Below are 19,001 nucleotides of genomic sequence, written 5' to 3' on the forward strand. Positions count from 1 at the left end.
AAGAGTATTTTCAAGTAAAGATTAATTACATACCTAAGGAAGGAACAAGTGAACCATGGCAGTTATAAAATTCTTTCAAAATAGGATATTTGGATTGTGGAATTGTTAACTTCAGGGGAAATGCTTCCCACCATATGAAAAACACCGTGGAAAGCGAGATCGTGGCTTAATTAATTAATGACCAGGGATGACAACATCCACATGCTACGATAAACGGTCGCCAAACTTGGCTGTGATCCATGGGATGTGAAAATTACCTACCGTCTTGCAGCTGGTTCACCACAGGCAAATGCACCACACACTTCCCAAAAACGTTCAACAAGTAAGTTCACAGTGGAGACTCAAGAACGGAACAAAAACGGTCTCACATCGCAAGGTTACCAACCCGCATCGCATTGGAACCGAATTCTACCTAATCAAGTAATTAAGCGAAATTCAAAACAGCACCAAGGCTTGCTCGAGAAACTACATGTCAAGATCAACATATCCGTCGCCGGGACCCATACGCCGCTGTGTTCAACCGCATCTCAACCTTCCTTTCATCCCTCTAAGCCTCTACCACCCCCAGACCCAGCCACGATCCCCACAGCACAGAACCCCATGCCCAAGGCGACTAGAAATCAGCTCGATAACTAATTATCACCAAACAAGCAGTTACAAGTTACACCCGCAGGTTCCAGATTTAAATTGGTATGACAGTAATAACACCCACGTTGTTCAACACATCGCTCATGATCACAAATTTCAACAAAAAAAATACAACACAACAACACCATGTAACAAGCCGCAAAAAAGGCCACAAAAAGACCAAGCGTGTATGCTTTCTCGCTCTCCCCAGAATACCCCATGTTCCATCTCATCCCCTCTCACTCCCCGAACTCTCATTTCATGTATCAATCACACCCCTCATGTATCCCGCTTGCTTATATTTACTTTACTTTACTTAATACCCCAACACGGTCAACTTCCAAGCCATCACGTCCCCTCGAGCACAATATGACAAAAGAAACCCAGTTAAGGACTGAAGATAGAATGGAAAAGGAAAGAAAACATTCAAGTAGTCTGTGGTTCAAGTGGGGATGGAAAGAAGACCCAGAAAAAGAGGGAAAAATACACCATGGAGAAGGAAACAAGAGAAGAAGAAGAAGAAAAAAACATCCCATGCCCAGTTAGTTGTCGTTCCAATTCCATACCAAGTAAAACAGAAAGAAGAGTATTAAGCCTCCGGTCGACGGTAGTAGTAGTTTGGTTATGCGTGCTGTGGTGTGTTTGTGTGTGTGTTAGTTAGTTTAGTTATGGTATCCTTCATCGTCGTCATATCGAAAGAATAAGAAGCCGAAGAACCCCGAAGCCATCGCCTTCGCCGCCAAGATCATGCCCCGTCCATTGCGCCCTTGCTAATGCCGCGCCGCGCCGACCGAATTCGAGAGAAAGAGTAATGTACCAACCACAGCCGCTGGCCGCTGAGAACCCATGCATTTATTTTGTTATGGTATCATGTGTGCTGTTCATCATATCAGAACAGCCCAACTAACGGTCCAGCCTCGACTGCGGCTGCCAGCCGTTCAGGTACGCCATCAAGCCCATCCCGAACAGGACCACGCCAACCATGGACGCGTACGGCAACGTGTGTATTAGCGTGCCGTCTTGCGGCTGCTGTTGTTGCAGCTGCTGTTGTTGTTGCCCCTTGACTGCCAGCACCCCTCCATTAGGTTTGATGGTGTTAGCCCGGGATGGGGCAGCGGGGACATCGGACTCGTCTTCGTCGTCGGTCTCGACTGTTGCTGGGACGCCCTTGGGGTGGCCGTTGGTGTACAACGTTGGCTTTTCGGAGTTCCTCTTCTCCAGGCTGAGCGCGCGCCGTCGGCTCCTCGATTCGGACCTCGCTCTCCTCTCGGCTTCTCGCTTCCTGTCGTCTTCGTCACGCTGCCGTATCTGGATCACCATCTCGGCTAGCGTCTTGCGGTCGGCGTCACGCTCCGCCTCGGCTTTCTCTGCGCGCACCCGGAATGCCTCGAGCTGCTCCCGTAAGCTGCTCATTTCCAAAGCCATGGAATCAAGACGTGCTTGGGATGCCGCCGCGAGTGCTTCGGCCTTGCCTGCTTCAGACGAAGATGCGTCTTCCGCGGCCACGTCTCGCATCTTAACGTCGGGGGCAGCGGGCTGGTCGGCCGGGGAGTCGAAGGCACTGTCGAGCTCGGAATGGCCGTTAACCAAATGCGGGGCGTCGGCAGAGCCGTTCATCTTGGAATGGTTGGTCTCCCCCATCTTCTGCATCATGCCCTCCGCAAACAACCGTGCTTCCCGCTCCCTGTTTAACAACTCCTCAAGATCCCGGACTCTTGCCGAGTGGTTGTCGAGTTCCTTCTTGGCGCTGTTCAACGCTTCTGTAAGGATAAAGATCTGGTTCACATTGCTGTCCTGGCGAACCGGGGAACCGGTTGTAATTTTGGGCCGCTCTGTTGTGCCTCGCTTTAGCGAGGGTACGTCCGAGGCCCGGGCATCTGGCTTCTCAGGAAGTGGCTGCGATGGCGGCGGCGCGGGGGGTTCGGAGAATCGTGTTTTCCCGCCATCGGACCTGAAGGAAATGTTGCCATTGGGTATATGTGCCTTTGGCGGATCAGGCACTTCAGGTTTCTCTGAGTTCTTGATGTCCTCCTTAGATAGGAGGGCGCTAATGAACTGGTTGGTTCGCGCGAGATCCTGGTTTTGTAACCTCGCATTGCGCATCTCAGACTGTATCATCGTTTAATCAGTATCCACGGGTGCTGTGGCTAAGCGGGAAAGGACCTACGTGAAGTTTCTTGACGATATGTTCCGTCGTGACAGTTGTGACTGGGTTCATCCAAAACTGTCGCTGTTGCTGGCCTCCGTTGAGCTGTCCTCCCATGTTCCCTGGCATCATACGGTTATTCCCCCCAATCCCGGGTTGGCTGCCGGCTCGCCCTCGGAATGGGGAGACGCCGCCGAGGGGAAGCATAATGGCGCTGTTCGAAGGGTCCAGATCGCCAAAGTTCATGTCAAGCACGTTGTTGCTGGGCGACATGAAGCCGGCGTGCTCGACCTTGGCGGCCACTTTGTGATGAACCACCGTTTTCTGGTCTTCGCTGACAATATCAATTCCGAGCTCGAGGTGATCTTGAGTTTGAAGTTCGTGTGGCTCTGACTCTCGGTTTTCTGGAGACAGCCGAGTGCCATTGACAAACGTCCCGTTGGACGACTTGACGTCTCGAATCCAGATCTTGCCGTTGCTGTCCGCCCATATCTCAGCGTGCTGCCGCGACAGCACCTTACTGTCGAAGTAGCCGTTGACTGGTGTCGGTACAGTCTTGGCGTTTGTCTGGCGCCCAATCCGGAGCGTGTCGGGATAGTAGGGAACTGAAATGGTCTTGCGCTCAAAACTCCCGTTCAACGACAGCAGGTATAGCACCGGCTGGCGTCCTGAGCCCATGGCTTCTGCACCCGGACGGCCGAGGCCGTTTTGGCCCGCCGGCTGGGCCTGGTTCGACAACAAAGACTGCTGCTGGTGGCCATTGATGCCGTTCGTGGTGGGCGCGCGACCGGACGTACCCCTCGAGAAATCGGTGGGCCCATCGGTTTTGCCGTTCGCCCACGGACCTTTTGCGGCCGGTCGCTTACGGGCAGCGGGATTCGACCACCCGTCACCGTTGGCACCCGGCATCGCGGAACCGTTTGGCTGCGAGCCGGGATTGGATGTGACGGTCGATGTCGACGAGTTGGAGGTCGTCGACGACACAGATGATGAAGAATTTGTTCGTTGGAGGGACTTGCGCTGCGTGCTGAACATATTAAGTCCCCTGGCGTCATCGGAGGATGATGAGGTGAGCGTGGTCAACGACTGACCCCCATTAATCCATCCTGGCCGATTGAGATTCGAGAAGCTCGGCGGGTTTGCGACGGCCGTCATGAGGAAGGCGCGCTAGGGGAAGGGAGATGCGCTTCAGGATGGCCGAGGGCAATGGGAAGGTTGTTAGCGAGCCGAAGTCGACGATGGCGTATCTCTTTGGCGATCTGTCGCATGCGTGTTTCGCTCAGGGTTAGGGGAGGTGCCGTGCAGATACGACGACACCGACGGTGATGTCTCTATTTTGCTGTCCGAGTCCTTGCCCAAGGGGGGCCCCACACTCGAGCGAGTGCAAGAGAATCGTCGTGTGTGCGGCGACTTGTTGGTGGAGTGGGCAAAGATTAGCGTTGACGCCCGGGGGCGCTCGCTGGTCAAAACTTTGGTTGGCAATTGCGAGAAAAGGGAGCGCGCCACAGCGATCGCGGGACAGGAAAAATCGCGGGAAATCGCCGGCACACGGCGTGCCGATTGAACAAAACACGCACCTTACAAAGATGCAGAGTCGCGGTCGGTTTCGCGGGTGGTGGGCGCTGTCACGGATTGCAGCGACTCGAAGCGTTGAGGTTGTTGAATTTTGATGATTGTCCACTCCCCTTGAGTCGGGGCCATCGAAGCGCTTAGCGAGCGAGCGGACGGGACCAGCAGGTGGCCTGGGCGCGCCGCCGCTCCTGCTGCAACGCCCGCCTCTGACCCGCTCCGTCTGCATGCACCTGACAGGAGCAGCAGTTCCCGCCTTCTGATTTGCTGATTCCCCCAAGCAAACCGTGATGAAAACTGCAATGGCGCATCGCCTCCTTTGCAAAGGGCTATTATTTAACGCATAAGGGTATTCCAAAGAAATATCTCATTTCCTCTGTCTTTCATAGTAAGCCCAATGTGGCCCAACTATTCACGTCCGAAATCACCAGACGGGTGAAAATTGAGGTGTCACGTGAGCTCGTTGGGAAAGAACAGGTCGACATCAGAAAGGATGGTCCGTGCACATGGAGAATCATCACAGAAAAGTCGAACAAACTGATCTTAGCCAGGGAAGTGCAGAATGCTTTGGAGAGGCTGTGGGTCACTCTTATGCTTTAACTGCAGTAATAGCTTCTTTTGGAAGATATATCGCAAAATTCTAACTGTTTACAAAGTGTAAGCAGTTGAAAATATAACGCGTGATCAGTTGAACGCTGACTCTTTACTCCTTAAATGTAGTCCAATCCGGCCCCCAAGCAGCTGGAGCAGGCCACTGCGTCATGGAGAACTGGTCCGTGCGCCTGGAGTTCCCACCTCACGCCAAGTTGCCCACGGCAAGCTCACGGCCCCATTTTTGAAGCTCCATTTCCATCGTCGTTGTTGATTTACACCCGCAAGTGCGTGCACAAAGCACTCTTTCTCACGCCGGCCACAATCGCATAAACCACAAGCCCGGAGCTACCGCACATTCCTTACTACAATGCCGCCTCCTCCCAGTCATCCCGGCGGCGTCGGGCCGTCCAACTTTGACAAGTGTATGTTTGCGCCGGCCTACCGCAAAGTGGAGCGGGGGAGAAAAAGAATATGAAGCAAGAGCTAATTCGGTCACAGTCAAAATGGGCGCCATGATGGGTGGCAGTATGTCTCCTTGACTGACTGTGAACTCTAAGCCATGTGCTCTATAATAACCAAATCGTTTCCAACACAGCTGTCGGGACTATCATCGGCTTCATCTTCGGTACGCCCTACCCCGCCAACCGATAATTTCCCTCCCGACTAGGCTTCCGCAAACGATCATAGTTTAACACTCGTGCAGGGACTGTCAACATTTTTAGGTACGGCGCCGGGCCAAACGGTATCATGCGGACACTAGGACAATACATGCTGGGCTCTGGCGCGACATTCGGGTATGTGTAGTCCCCTTCCTGTGTGGGCGATGGTTCTCACTCCCATGCCCTCCCTCTCCTTAACGGCCGACTTCTGACCTCATGTACTCCTAGATTCTTCATGTCCATCGGTAGTGTTATCCGTTCCGATGCCTCACCCGCGATCCAAGAAGCCTACCTCCGTGCTCAGCGACGACCGATCATCATGGCCTCACGAGCCTTCCGCCCGGCCCAAGCACCGCGTCGCGACAATTGATATGCCGTGCCTCCCGAGGAGTTCGTTTGCGGATGCCAGGATATAGATTATTCCCACGGCCAATTTTGCGAGAGCGGTAAGCGGAAATGCTATCGATGTAATTGATATGAGTGTACGTACATTCAACTTGGCGGATTTGCCCTTCGGGTAGTCGGGTGGGTTCATTAGGGACGGCGTTTTTCGGAAGGGCAGAAAAAGAATATCTGACTGCAGCATGTCGTGTTTATACATACCAACTTCTTTCCACTCCCACGGATTCCTTCCCCCTCGTTCTTGTATGCAGCCTTCCAACCGTACTGCACTGCGCCCCTGATGATCCAACTCGCACAACATAGTGCTATTTTCCTTGACCGGTTCCCCATCCCCATCCCTCCCGCTTACCAACGACGTCTAACCCCCAACCCGGGCAGGAATAACCATCTCGTTTTCTTTTCGATGTACCTCCCGCAGTGCGTCCACACTCGTGGAATACGAAGCCTTTCGCAGCCCACTCTCGCAGCGTTACCCCTGCTCTGTGCTAAAGGAAGAAAGGTTAATCAAATTTGAGGTTGTACGACGCTACCCTCGGGCTTTTTTTCTTTGCCTTGCTTCGCTCGCCGTTCTACACAACAGCCCGGATCGCAATCACCGAAAGGTGAGACGGATCTACAGCCACGGGCTCTTTGACCGATTGTCTGAACCCGTGGCCCAAAGCTTTTGCCCCCCCCCCCCCCGGGTTGAGTTCCGTACCAAGGTGGCGTTGTCGCGTATCTTGTGTTGTTTTGCTGTTTCACCTTTGTTTTCCATTTTCGTCGTTATTTACTATTCACCAACGCGTCCCGGAACTGGCTAGAACGCGCCAGCTCCGTCCGAATACTTGATCCGTGAGCATCTTAGGTCATGTCATCTCATGACACATCTTCAGAGTTGTGCCCATGGCGGCACATCGGCGTCGGCTCGTTGCATAAAACCCAACCCGCCAAGCCGGTCTTCTCTTCCGGCCCTGGCATCGGGATGCTCCTCATGGAACGCGCCCTTGCATGAAGGCGTAGTGCACTTTTCTTTCGTTGGTGAGGCAAACCTGTGTTCTACAACTTGAAGCGTTGCCTAGCTAAAGTGTATGAGGTATCTGTGGGTTTGATGAATACGAGCGTAAGAGCTCTGATCTGGTCTCTCTTACGAAGCACACCGAATAAACCTTCACCAGCCTGCCTTCGCTTCCGTTCATTTATTGAGTTTTAGCACAATTGTGTACCTATCTACATAGTAGCCCTGTCCCGGCACCCGCGTTCCCGTTTCGACGGGAATCCCAGGAGCCGGGTGATGCAGCGTTCCGATGAGCTGAAAGGTGGCTCGACCCCGTCCGCCAGGATCCCAGTCCGGCGGAAAGTATGTCAGAGCTCGGCTTCTCGGATTGTTTATTAATTACTTCCCTGCTGTTCTACGTAACGTCTCAGAGCATAGGATGTGTGCGAGGGATTAGGCCCTCAGTCACGGATCTCGAAGTCGGGATTCGTTTTCTTTTGGGGGGGCTCTTCTTCCCGTGTATGTCATTGCGGCGAATAGTCTAGACGGGAGCGGGAAATCGGAATCATTAGTCCGGCGTGGGTTTTGTCCGACGTGGGTGACGAGTCATTGTTTAAGTTTTCGGGTCTTCGTTCGGATTTAGTTGGGTTGTATTATATTGTTTCTTGCTCTTTTATTCCTTCGTCGATGTTACATTCTCGTTTGGGGGCGTCACGGTTTAATAAGGATCGCCAGCTGTGCTCGGGTCACCTGTTGGTCGGGTGGCGCTGCGGTTAAGCGGTTCAGTCATTGGGGTGCGCTATCTATGTATGCATGTAGGTGTCTTTGGTGAACGAGGTCCACGCGTTGTTCAGCTCTCTATCTCCTCTCCGCTCAGGTACTTACATTCCATACCAACATAATCGTGTGCCCTGTGCCCCTGAGCACCGTCAACCTAAGCCGAGCGTATCGCCTGGGCCGCGGCCCGGGCCGGGCGTATTCATCACCCACTCCAACTCAGACTCGGCTTGCCAATGGTGCGTGAACAATACGTGTTACAGCCACTGGCGCTTTGGGGCTACCGGGCTTTGCACTTTCATCACCATCATCACATCCGGACTGTCTTAGCCGCCCCATCACGGCGTCACCTCGTCAGGACTTACTTGCTCTCGCTCTCGGCATTAGCTATGTAGCGAGCACCTAACGGACACCCAGTTGACGGAAGCAAACCCACGGGTCACAGGTAACGCGAGAATATATTCCGCTTGGAGAGATACAGAAAACGAAGGCACTTGCGTCTATCTCGGCCGGGTGGTGGGGTGAACTCGGACGCCGATCCCGCCGGGGCCAGTGGTTCCCTCGCGCTCTGGCGGTCGTCATGGCTGGCTGCGGTATCCCCCTTCACAGCAGGAGGCGTTGACAGGGATGGGGCGTGTGTTCTTCCGTGGCTAGCTGGCACGCGGCTATGTCTTTTCTTTTCTGGGAGATAGCGGGCGGATGGGAGTATAGTTCTCTTACCGGTCCTTTTTCTTCTTCGTACTCGCCTCCTCCTTCTTCCTTTGCTCGTCTCTTCTATTTGTTCAAATATCCCACTGTATTACTTCGGACCTGGAGGGAAACCTGCTTCCTCTTTTTACAAGCAGGTTGTGGATATTTGTTGTGTGTGTCCTTCCCTTTCCGTCGCTCGTTTGACCGGATGGTGTTGCAGTTTCTATTCCAGCCTCTCCTTCCTTTTATATTTTCCCTTCCTTTCACCCGCCCGCCATGGGCCTTCTAGACGGTCTCATAGCAGGCGTCGTTGGCAGCGTCCTGCCTAGGGTCCTCTACACGGCAGTGGCCACATTGGAACAGTCCAACACCAATGGGTGAGCTCCCTCCGCCATCTTTGCTGTACTGCTTTGAACCGGAATCCCCTCCTGACTTAACCCCTCCTAGACTATCGGTACTAGGCACATTATTTGCCCCCACCCTCCCCCCATTTCTCAGCGACGACCCAGCCCACGACCCATTCCCCTGGGGCGACCGCACCGACTCCGGCACCAACCCCTACCTCGAATACCCGCTAACCGGCGACGTCCGCCGCTACGAATTCGTCATCAGCCGGGGCGTGATCGCCCCCGACGGCTACGAGCGTGAAGTTCTCCTCGTCAACGGCGCCTACCCAGGCCCCCTGATCGAAGCCAACTGGGGCGACACCATCGTGGTCAAAGTGCACAACAACATCACGGGTCCGGACGAAGGCACGGCGATCCACTGGCATGGGTTCCTGCAGCACGAGACGCCCTGGGAGGACGGGGCGCCGGGTATCTCGCAGTGTCCGATTACGCCAAGGGGCACGTACCAGTATGAGTTTGTGGCGAGTTTGTATGGGACCAGTTGGTATCATGCGCATTACTCGGCGCAGTATACCGGGGGTATTGTTGGGCCGATTGTGGTGCATGGGCCGACGCATGAGAAGTATGATATTGACCTGGGACCGGTCATGTTGAGTGGTGAGTTTGCCTTCCATTCCCCTTTTGTAAAATAGGGGGTCAAAAAGGGTCAGGGATCATAGAAGGGAGAATAACCCCCCTGGACAAGCTGCTAACATGAGGAACAGACTGGTACCACAAAGAATACTTCGACATCGTCGAAGAAATGCTCGCCCCCCACGGCAACCCCAAAGTCTACTCGGACAACAACCTGATCAACGGCAAAATGCACTTCGACTGTTCCACCCTGCCCCCCAACGACACCCACCGCTGCACCAACAACGCCGGCCTCGCCCAATTCCGCTTCCACACCGGCAAAACCCACCGCCTGCGTCTCATCAACTCCGGCGGCGATGGCGTCCAGCGCTTCTCCATCGACGAGCACACCCTCACCGTCATCGCCGAAGACTTTGTCCCCGTCCAACCCTACAACACCACGGTAGTCACCCTCGGCGTGGGCCAGCGCGCCGACGTCCTCGTCACAGCCAACGCGAGCAAATCCCCCAACGCGACCTTCTGGATGCGCTCCAACCTGACGTCCTGCTCCCCAGCACACCAGCCCTACGCCGTCGCAGCGGTGCATTACGACCAGGCCAACACGTCGACCACGCCGGACAGTCGGGCGTGGGATGTGCCCGACCCGGAGAATTGCGCGAATGATCCGCTGGGAACGTCGGAACCGCTGTTTCCCATTCCGGTGCCGAAGCCGACGATGGTGGAGGAGATGGGGATTGAGTTGTTCCGGAATGAGTCGGATGTGGCGCTCTGGAGGTTTAATGGTGTGTCGATGCGGACGGATTATAATGCTCCGGTGATTTTGTTGGCGAATGATGGGGTGTTTCGGTATCCGGAGGAGTGGAATGTGGTGAATTGTCGGAATCATACCAAGATTCGGATTATCGTGAATAATAGGGGTGGGGGGTCGTATGTTTTCTTTTCTTTTTTTCCGCTTTTCCCCTTTCCCCTTTTTTCCCCTTTTCTCTACCCCGTTTCGAACCCCTTAGCGAGGCAACTCCAGCTAACAAATATAGCCACCCCATGCATCTCCACGGCCACAACTTCTACGTCCTCCACGAAGGCCACGGCGAATGGGACGGCACCATCGTGCGCCCGTCCAACCCGACCCGTCGAGACGTATACCTCGTCCGAGCCAACGGCCATCTAGTGATCCAATTCGACGGCGCGCCAGGTACACTTTTGTCTCCCTTACTCCCACTATCCCCGACAAACTATTCCAGAGTAAATCTTCTAACACTCTCCTAGGAGTCTGGGCCTTCCACTGCCACATCGCCTGGCATGCCTCGGGCGGCTTCCTCACCACGCTGATTGTGCGCCCCGACAAGGTGGAGCAGCTGGAGATCCCGCGGGACGTCGAAAAGACCTGTCGGTCCTGGGACTTGTGGTCCAAGTATAACATTGTTGACCAGATTGATAGTGGGACATAATGTCGTTTATGGGAGGGGGCCAAGGGGCAGGTATGGATGGAGGTAGGTATTATATTAGAATTGCATGGGGCAAGCAAGTAATGTAATATTGGTTATGGTGGAGGTCTAGAGGGGTGATGTTAATTCTGGGAAGGGGGAGCGCCGGTGTGGATAGCTTATGGGGTTTTAAGCTCCCGCTGGTAACAGTTGCGAGCGGGGATAGAGTTGTCTGTTTACTGTCAGTTCTATTTTTGAAGTATCCGCACATTGTTGTCTCGAGGCGGTGATGTAAAAGGAACAAAAACACCCATTAATTGCTCCATCTAAACTTGTCAATCCCGAGAAGGCAATCAACACAACAGACTGATCGTTCATACACTGAGCGAATTGTTAATTTATCCCAAAACACCCCTTAATGCAACCAATACATGCAACTAATCCCCCTATCATTTACAAACCCCCCTCACAATCTTCATCAAGCCATCCCAGCAAAACCCCCCTCCACACCAAAATCCAACCCCTTAAACCCATCCTCCACCACCCACGACCGGCCTTTCTCGGGCGTGTACAACGCCTCACACGCCCGCCCAACCACAAGCAGCCCCGGTGGCCGGCTCCCTTCCTGCTCGATCGCCTCGGCCACAAACCGCAGCGTCGTCCGGATCACCCGCTGGTCCGGACAACTCGCTCGCTCGATGACGGCACAGGGGGTTGTCAGTGGCCAGAGGGTTCTTCTCCTCCTCTCTGTTACTTCTTCTTCTTGTTGCTTTTCACCTTCTCCTGGCTGCTGCTGCTGCTGCTGCTGCTGCTGCTGCTGCTGCTGTTGTTGTTCTGCTTTCTCCTCAGCAGTGAATTCCGTCAACTCCCCCACCAACTCCCCAATCCGATGCAACGCCATCAAAAACACCACCGTCCGACTCCCCACAAACCCCGGCGGCCGCGGCGCCTTGCCCTTCTTCCCCGTCCCCGTACACACCAGCACCTGGTCCGCCACATCCCGCTGCGTCGGCGGAATCCCCGCAAACAGCGGCGCGCTCAAGCTACTCGTCACCCCCGGCAACACCACCACATCGTTACTCCCTACCAGCCCATGCGCCCGGAAAAAAGCCACTTCTTCCCCGCCTCGGCCGTAGATAAACGGATCTCCCTGCTTTAGACGCAGCACGGTTTTCCCGGCGCGCACGCCATCCAGCGCCTGCTGGAGGAGTTCCTCCTGTGCGCGGTCCGCGTTGCCGGGGAACTTGCGCGCGATGGACACCGGTGTGCGGCGCGGGATTAGGTCGAGTACCCCCGCGGGGACTAGTTTGTCTGCGAGGATGAGGTCGGCCGTTTGCATTGCTTTGTAAGTCGCGCGGGTAAGTAAGTCTGGATGGCCGGGCCCGCTGCCTGCGAGGATGACTCGGCCGGTGCGAGTTGGTGAAGGCGTTCCCGTCTTGTCGGATATCTGAGAACTACCACCACCACCAGGATACGACTTCAAAATCCCCTCCACATCCTCCTCTCCAATCTCCGCCAACCGCCTCAACGGCCAATACTCACACACCTGCGCCAACCACCGCATCCGTCTCGTCTTAGCCGCCTCACCACCATCATCATCATCATCCCCTTCCCGGACCAGCTTATTCAACCCCGCCGACTGCTCCGTCGAGTCATCCCCATCCCCCCCTCCAAGAAGACCCCCATCCAATCCCCCACCCCCATCCCCATCTACAATCCTCCTCCTCAACCCCCCCAACCGTTCCATCGCGCCCCCCAACCCAGCCGGCAATCCCGCAGCCACCTCCCTTCGAATCCTCCCCGCCAATTTACACCCTCTCCCATTCGTCGTGACACCAATCTGCAGCGGGCCATCGACATGCACGCTCAGCAAGCTAAAAGAACAGAGTGCGGGGGAGTCGACGATGTTGATGGGGATGCGGTGGCGGTTGCAGAGGGTTGAGAGGGAGACGGGGGTCCATGAGGAGGCTTCTGGGGGATTATCTGAGGGATCTGAGGGATCTGAGGGAGGGTTGGTGTGGCTGGTGACGAAGACGGCGTCAACGACGTGGTTGACTTCGGGCCGGCCGAGGGTGAAGAGGTCGTCTGGAGTGAAAGCGCGGGGGAGGTGGGTGAGTTGGGACGAGGCGATGAGGGAGGTTAGGCTGTAGTGGAGTTGATGTTGGTCGTTGTTTGATGGGATGGGTGAGATGAGGATTGGTTTGGCGCCGGCTGCGAGAGAGGATGATGCGCGTGCTGCTGCGAGGGGGTTGGCGCCGAGGATGAGGTGGACTTGGCCTGCGCAGTGCTGGGCTGTGAGAAGCGCTATTGGGGGTGAGTTGGAGGCCATGACTTTTAACCCCTTTTAAAGGACGGGACTTGAGGTTTTGTTCTAGTTGTAGAAAGCTGCCTTAAGATCAAGACGACGGGGGGCAAGAAAAGTTCAAGTGGATAACAATACAAGGAGATGGGATGATGAGATGAGACGAGAGCTCAACTGTCGAATTCAAGTGCGAAAGAAAGAGATTAAAACCTCATAACAACTCCAGCCCCTTCCTAAACTTACTCAATCCCTCGATATCCACATCTCCGCTGATGACTCTCCCCAGACTACAAATACCATTTTTACCATCATCTATCTCCACGTGTAGTGTCCATCCCGCTCGGTGCCGTCCTCCCAAATTTTCTGCGTAAACTCTTTTCCCGTCAAAAAATCTCAAAAAGGCCAGACAGGGGACCAACCCACCAACCACAGCGCAGCCTTCCGCCGACTTACACAAAATGTACTCCCACAACCGGTTTAGCGCCCGCTGACGCCATTTCACGAGGGCCGCTTATCGGCCAACTTTATGATAAGGCCAAGGACCGACAGCCGGACCGGACGACAACCACCCCGCCGAGCCCACTCGCCATCCTCTGAAGATACCAAGGATGACAAAACGTTTTCCGCGGGGTTAGTTACACGTGTAGATGAACTTTGTAAGTCCCCGGAGATGCTCGCTTCCGCACGTCTGTTGTGCTTGATTGACTGTGTCGTTTAACGAATTATCTCTCGATATCCTATCGGAAACCGATGACGCTTTTTCCGCGGATGCTCAAGAAGTGGACTTGGTTGTCAGTATGAAATGAAATACCCCAAAACAGACGACTCATCGCTCTCATGCATGATCACTTCAACACACATTAATACCGGGACCAAAGACCTCTCTTAAAATAATCTTAAACTTCGTGTTCTTTTCTGACTCCTTCAGCTACGGAATTCACCCCGGGTACCGAACCGAACTGGAAAAATAAAAAAATAAAATAAAATAAAATACAAAAGAATAACAAAACGCCACAGCAACCGGCTAAGTCGTCGAAATTAAAAATCTCTTTAACACAAAAACTAAAGAAGGCAAAAGGCGCCCGCGTTTCTCCCCGCCGTGGCTCGCGCCTCCCAACGTCTAAGAGCCGGCAATCGAAGCAGATTTGCCCGCTCTGAGAATCCGCCCAAGCCGTGCTGTTGTTCTTGTCGACGGCAGGTGGATGTCGTGGTCATGAAGAAACGTCGGTCAAATATGTACAGCCGAAAAAAGACCGTGATTCGATAACTAAAATCGTGGTTGTCGAGACCCTAGAATGGATCGAGGGCGAAGAAAAAGACGATACCAAAGGGGAGGAGGCCATTGGGAGCACACAACGCGGAAATTAGTTCCTAGCGTCAAGAGGTTCAAAAAGACCACAGAAGTGATCGCAACTGCGGGCCGTTGTGAACTCGCTGTTCAGAAAACAGCCGTGTGAAGTCAGCCTCGGTCAGTCAGCTCACATGACAACGCACTTGGAGTCGTCACGCTCTTTCTTGACCGAAAGTGCGACACGCGCCGCTTCCGTGAACGCCTCGTTGACACCCCGATTCCGCATGGCCGAGCACTCGAGGTACCGGAGCGCGTGGATCCGCCGGGCAACCTCAAGACCTTGGTCGTAGTTGATCATCGGCTTCTTCTCGCGCGGGTTGGCTTCCTCGGATGCGGCCGCCTCGTCCTCGTCCGCCGCTTCCCGCAAGTCGCACTTCAGCGCTACTAGGACAAGCTTGACCCCTGGGCAGTTGTCGGCGATCTCGCCTACCCACTTGCTCTCGACGTTTTCGAGCGAGTCTTTGCTGTCGACGGAGTAGCAGAGCATGATCAGGTCGGTGTCGTCTAGAGGTCGTGTGTTAGCACCCCGCCTTCCCCAAGTTGATCCCAGGCAAACTCACCATATGACAGACTCCGTAACCTATCGAACTCTTCTTGCCCAGCGGTATCCCAGAGCGACAACTCGATATGCACATTGTCGACGAAAATGTCTGTCCTCCACGTTAGCACCGCTGCCATATCTTGACCCTCCACCCGTGTAACCCCCACAGAATCGATTAAACGCACCATGAACGTAGTTCTCAAACACTGTTGGCTCGTAGACGGTCGGGAAGTACCTGTGCCAAAATGTTAAGCAAATGCGACAATGCCGGATCACATGCCGTATGTGCGACTCACCCCCTCGTGAAGACATTCAGCAGCGAGGTTTTACCGCATGCACCATCGCCACTACGCAAAACATGTATCAGTAATTCGTCCGGCGCATCGGACCCTTAGCCTGACACTAATTCGGCCGGAGTCTTATCGATTGACAAGGCGAACTCACAGCAAGACAAGCTTGCGCTGGACCGTCTTGGAGCCACCGATACCACACGGCATTGTTGCGAGTTGTTAACGGTTTGTGAGCTAAGTTGTTTGGTAGATCGACAACCGCGGTTGAAAAGCGATGTTTTGTACGATATCGAAGCGCGCAAGTTGATCTGTTCGTTTGTTCGTCTCGAGTTCGAATATCGGCTTGTTTTTTCCCGAAGGACAATGTTGGTTCAAGGCGCGAGGGGGTGTCCCTCAAAAAGATAACGAAAAGAAGGGAGCGGATCTAATGCGACCGAGCGGGTTCCGGGCGAAGAATGTCGTCAGAAAGCGTCAGGTATGGCAAAGATGGATTTTAGTAAATCCCAAAGTAGTCGCCAGTCGCACGTTTCGAAACGTCGGGTAAGCCGCAAGGAGAAGCACGAGGACGGCGGCGGGCGTCGTCTAGCAGGCTTGGATCCAGAAGGAGCATGCGCAGGCTGCAGCGGGCAGGCAGGTTCGTGGTGACAGGCAAAGATCCAAGAAATTGGAAGAGGGAACGTGTGTGTCGTCAGACTGCGCGACCTGGTCCCACAGCGAGGAAATAGTTGTGCAAAGTGCAAAAGGCCAACGAGCGAATGGTGAGAAGTGAGGTGACGACAACGTGAGGATGACAAGAAGAACGGAAAGCCAAATCTGGCGAGAAATTGATGCCGCTCGGAGATGAAGTCAGCAAGGTTTCCCAGCAGCAGCGCAACCAGGACGCTGGCTCCCTGCTCACATCGGGAAACACGCAGGGGGGGTTCTGGAGGGGGCGATTGGAAAGTTGGACGGCCTGAAGGACCCACCACGACCGACCTTCAATGAACCTTTCGTCCATGCTTTTGCAGCTGGGAAGCCACCCGCCAAGACGACGCTCGACAAGGATGTGGAATCGCAGTGGCATTTGGGGCTGGGCCTCCAGTTTTGCGAGGCACTGGCACCTTCAAACCTGTTCCTGAAGGGCATGCTGCCCGATGATGAGCCACTCGACCACTCTGAAAAGGAAATCCAGCCTGGAATGGATCGGGGGCGGTGCCCGGGTGCGGGGGGCGTTTCCTGCAGGTCAAGGGGGGGCACGACCTCTTGGAACACGAGGCCCCACCAACCATCTGCCTCATGTATAACCGCACGGTTGTCCATTCCCCATTCGTCACGATTTGTGCATTTTGATGATGTATCTTTTCTTCCAGCAAGAATCCGACGGTTGCTATGAACAACGGCCTCAAGTCCTGTGATGCGAATGCTAGTTAAATGTTCATCTTTAGAGCTCAGTCTCTCCAAAAATCTGAAAAGAATAAGGTCGGGGAGGGGACGAAACCAAAATGACAAACATCAGAAGCAAGTTGCCTCGACGTCCAAATTGTGCCATCGACCCGCCTCAGCTGGCATAGCGTGGCCGACAACCTGCGTCCCGCTCTGTTGAATGTGACCTCAACGGCAGGCAGTTCGCCAACGAGCCAACCAGCCGATTCGAATTCCAGCTCCCAAAAATCTGAATTACAATCGATCTAAATAACAATCGATCTACACTGCAGTTCGGCCCACCGATCAGGATTTTCTTGTCCCGTCCCGTCGTTCCCAGGATTCCCGGCCTTGTAACTAGTTATCAGTCTCGAGCCATCGGACCGGCGGGGTCATATTACGGAAAAAGGTGTGTGAGCCCGGCGGGAAAATGCGCCGCTGAGGACAACGACGCAATATCAAGCCGTGGTAAAGATTGTAGGCCTGGAATTGAGAGTAATTGCGAGTAGTGGAAGGACAGACCGGCCAGCCGAGGGAAAGATTAATTGCTAAATACCGTCTCGCGAGTTCCAAGAGCCGAGGACCGGACACCCTGAAGTTATCGCGACCTCTAACCCATGAACCCTTTACCTCCTCCCAGCCCGATCAGCAACCTTCAACTCGGCCGCCCGACTATGGAGGTCGTTCATGAACCCAGCATCCCCTCCAAACCGCTTGTTGCGCTGCCGCGCGCGGTCGTCCGACTCTTGTTCTGCCCGCTCTTGATCCGCTAGGAGCGCCAACCGTTGCTCGCGGTCCTTGTCAAGATCCGTGGCAGCTTCCTGCATGGCCGCCAGCTTGCGGGCGCGCTCTTCTTGCGCGGCCTTCTCCCTGTCTGCGGTAGCGCCGCTCGAGGGACGTTGGGGGTGCCTGTCTTGTCGTGGTGGAGCGCGGTCGTGGCGGTCATCGTCGTACTTGCGCGATTTGTTGTAAGAGTTGCCACTGCGAGGGTTGTACCCTCCGCTGCGTTCCCCTGATTGTTCCCGTTTCCCCCGGTCATGTCTATCAGCCGAGTAATCTCTCCTTCGTCGTGGTGGGGATGCCGACCGGGATGCAACTCGTGACCGCCTATCTTTGTGCACGCCGTCGCGGCTCCTACTCCGACGATCTCGCGTATCCCGCTTGTCCCTCCTATCCTCGCTACTCCGATCCCGAGAGTCGGTAGACACCGACTTCTCCCGCCTGCGATCACGGGAATCCCTCCTCCGTCGCCTCCTGTCATCCTCCACTGAGTCGCGCCTCCTCGGGCTCCTCGACCTGTCCCTCGAATCGGATCTATGCCGACGCGAATACTTGTCACTTTCCCTCTCATCCCGGTGCCTGTGTGAACGGTGTGTATGCCGATGCTTGTGCCGCCGCTCTTCCTTGCGTTTGGACTTGTCCTGTGTATCATCAATGCCCATCGACGCCAACAACTGTCGCCTCCTAATGGGGTCCTTCATCATCGCCTCGTAAGCCTGCTGTTCCTGCCGCTTGATCGCCAGCATCGGATCCTCCCTGATCTTGGTGGCCACATCCCGGGCGTTGGCGATTGCGGGAACCGGAGCAGCCCCAGCCGAGTCCTGTGTCGACTTCTGCAGCTTCTTCACATCGTTGTCTTGCAAGAGTTTATCGATCCGCCGTTTCCCCAGCAAGTATGCTTCGTTCTCGGCCGCGTCGCCTGCCTGCCCGTCGGTCGGACCGGAGTACATCCACTCTACCCTCTGTAGTCTTGGCTTGCCCCCCGCGGCCTCCAGCGCCTTTTGGATTTCTTCCTTCTTTCGCTCCTCTTCAATTTCTTGGAGGCGCTGTTGCAACTTCTTGCGTTCTGCGATCGCTTCGGCTTCGGCTTTATGAGTGGCGGCGACATTCCCCGATCGCTGGGGATGCCAACTCTTTTTCATGTTCAAGTCTCCCGAACCCATCTTGGCGGTGTTGGTGCTGCGGGCGCAGCGGAAGTTGTAGGGAATCGAAGGACGTAGATTTCGTAAGGGGGGCTCGGTCGATCAAAGCGTAGTCCCAAGCCGTATCGTTTCGGTTTGTCTGGTGCGGGTTCCTCTGTGGACGGGAAGCGATGCGAAGTTGTTGATGCGACAAGGAGTGGCGACAAGCACCTTGACAGGTGATCCCGTCTTTTTTTGAGGTGGCTAGGCTACAGGGGTTCATCTCTAACTCGCATACTTGCATATTGACTAGATACATAATTCCACCACGCCAGAACGTCAAGTCGAAAGGAACGAGCATCTGCAATACGATA

General features: G+C 54.7%; 6 protein-coding genes across 6 annotated transcripts; 2 read left to right on the top strand and 4 right to left on the bottom strand.

The window, feature by feature from the left end:
* Positions 1-1,530: 1,530 nt before the first annotated feature.
* C8A04DRAFT_27255 (vacuolar protein sorting-associated protein 64) lies at positions 1,531-3,928 on the bottom strand (the record flags this gene model as incomplete). Its single annotated transcript, XM_062780240.1, has 2 exons — positions 1,531-2,736; positions 2,795-3,928. 2 exons carry the CDS (start codon positions 3,926-3,928, stop codon positions 1,531-1,533), a joined length of 2,340 nt encoding a protein of 779 aa, XP_062638378.1.
* A 1,375-nt stretch (positions 3,929-5,303) lies between these two features.
* C8A04DRAFT_27256 (reactive mitochondrial oxygen species modulator 1-domain-containing protein) lies at positions 5,304-5,965 on the top strand (the record flags this gene model as incomplete). The annotated part of the gene is made up of 5 exons (XM_062780241.1): positions 5,304-5,358; positions 5,435-5,461; positions 5,532-5,561; positions 5,640-5,730; positions 5,824-5,965. The coding sequence occupies 5 exons, from the start codon at positions 5,304-5,306 to the stop codon at positions 5,963-5,965; spliced, it is 345 nt and encodes a 114-aa protein (XP_062638379.1).
* A 2,748-nt stretch (positions 5,966-8,713) lies between these two features.
* Positions 8,714-10,865, top strand: C8A04DRAFT_36140 (multicopper oxidase-domain-containing protein; the record flags this gene model as incomplete). The annotated part of the gene is made up of 5 exons (XM_062783417.1): positions 8,714-8,814; positions 8,885-9,441; positions 9,549-10,344; positions 10,452-10,609; positions 10,684-10,865. 5 exons carry the CDS (start codon positions 8,714-8,716, stop codon positions 10,863-10,865), a joined length of 1,794 nt encoding a protein of 597 aa, XP_062638380.1.
* Positions 10,866-11,319: 454 nt separating this feature from the next.
* Positions 11,320-13,170, bottom strand: C8A04DRAFT_36141 (putative uroporphyrinogen-III C-methyltransferase; the record flags this gene model as incomplete). Its single annotated transcript, XM_062783418.1, has 1 exon — positions 11,320-13,170. One exon carries the CDS (start codon positions 13,168-13,170, stop codon positions 11,320-11,322), a length of 1,851 nt encoding a protein of 616 aa, XP_062638381.1.
* A 1,451-nt stretch (positions 13,171-14,621) lies between these two features.
* On the bottom strand, positions 14,622-15,532 carry C8A04DRAFT_36142 (GTP-binding protein RHO3; the record flags this gene model as incomplete). The annotated part of the gene is made up of 5 exons (XM_062783419.1): positions 14,622-14,998; positions 15,055-15,144; positions 15,221-15,270; positions 15,332-15,382; positions 15,480-15,532. The coding sequence occupies 5 exons, from the start codon at positions 15,530-15,532 to the stop codon at positions 14,622-14,624; spliced, it is 621 nt and encodes a 206-aa protein (XP_062638382.1).
* Positions 15,533-17,352: 1,820 nt separating this feature from the next.
* Positions 17,353-18,669, bottom strand: C8A04DRAFT_36143 (RNA-splicing factor; the record flags this gene model as incomplete). Its single annotated transcript, XM_062783420.1, has 1 exon — positions 17,353-18,669. The coding sequence occupies one exon, from the start codon at positions 18,667-18,669 to the stop codon at positions 17,353-17,355; it is 1,317 nt and encodes a 438-aa protein (XP_062638383.1).
* Between the last annotated feature and the right edge of the window lie 332 nt (positions 18,670-19,001).

This window comes from Dichotomopilus funicola (assembly GCF_033296635.1).
Source record: "Dichotomopilus funicola strain CBS 141.50 unplaced genomic scaffold C8A04scaffold_19, whole genome shotgun sequence".
In the NCBI taxonomy this organism is placed as follows: Eukaryota; Fungi; Ascomycota; class Sordariomycetes; order Sordariales; family Chaetomiaceae; genus Dichotomopilus; species Dichotomopilus funicola.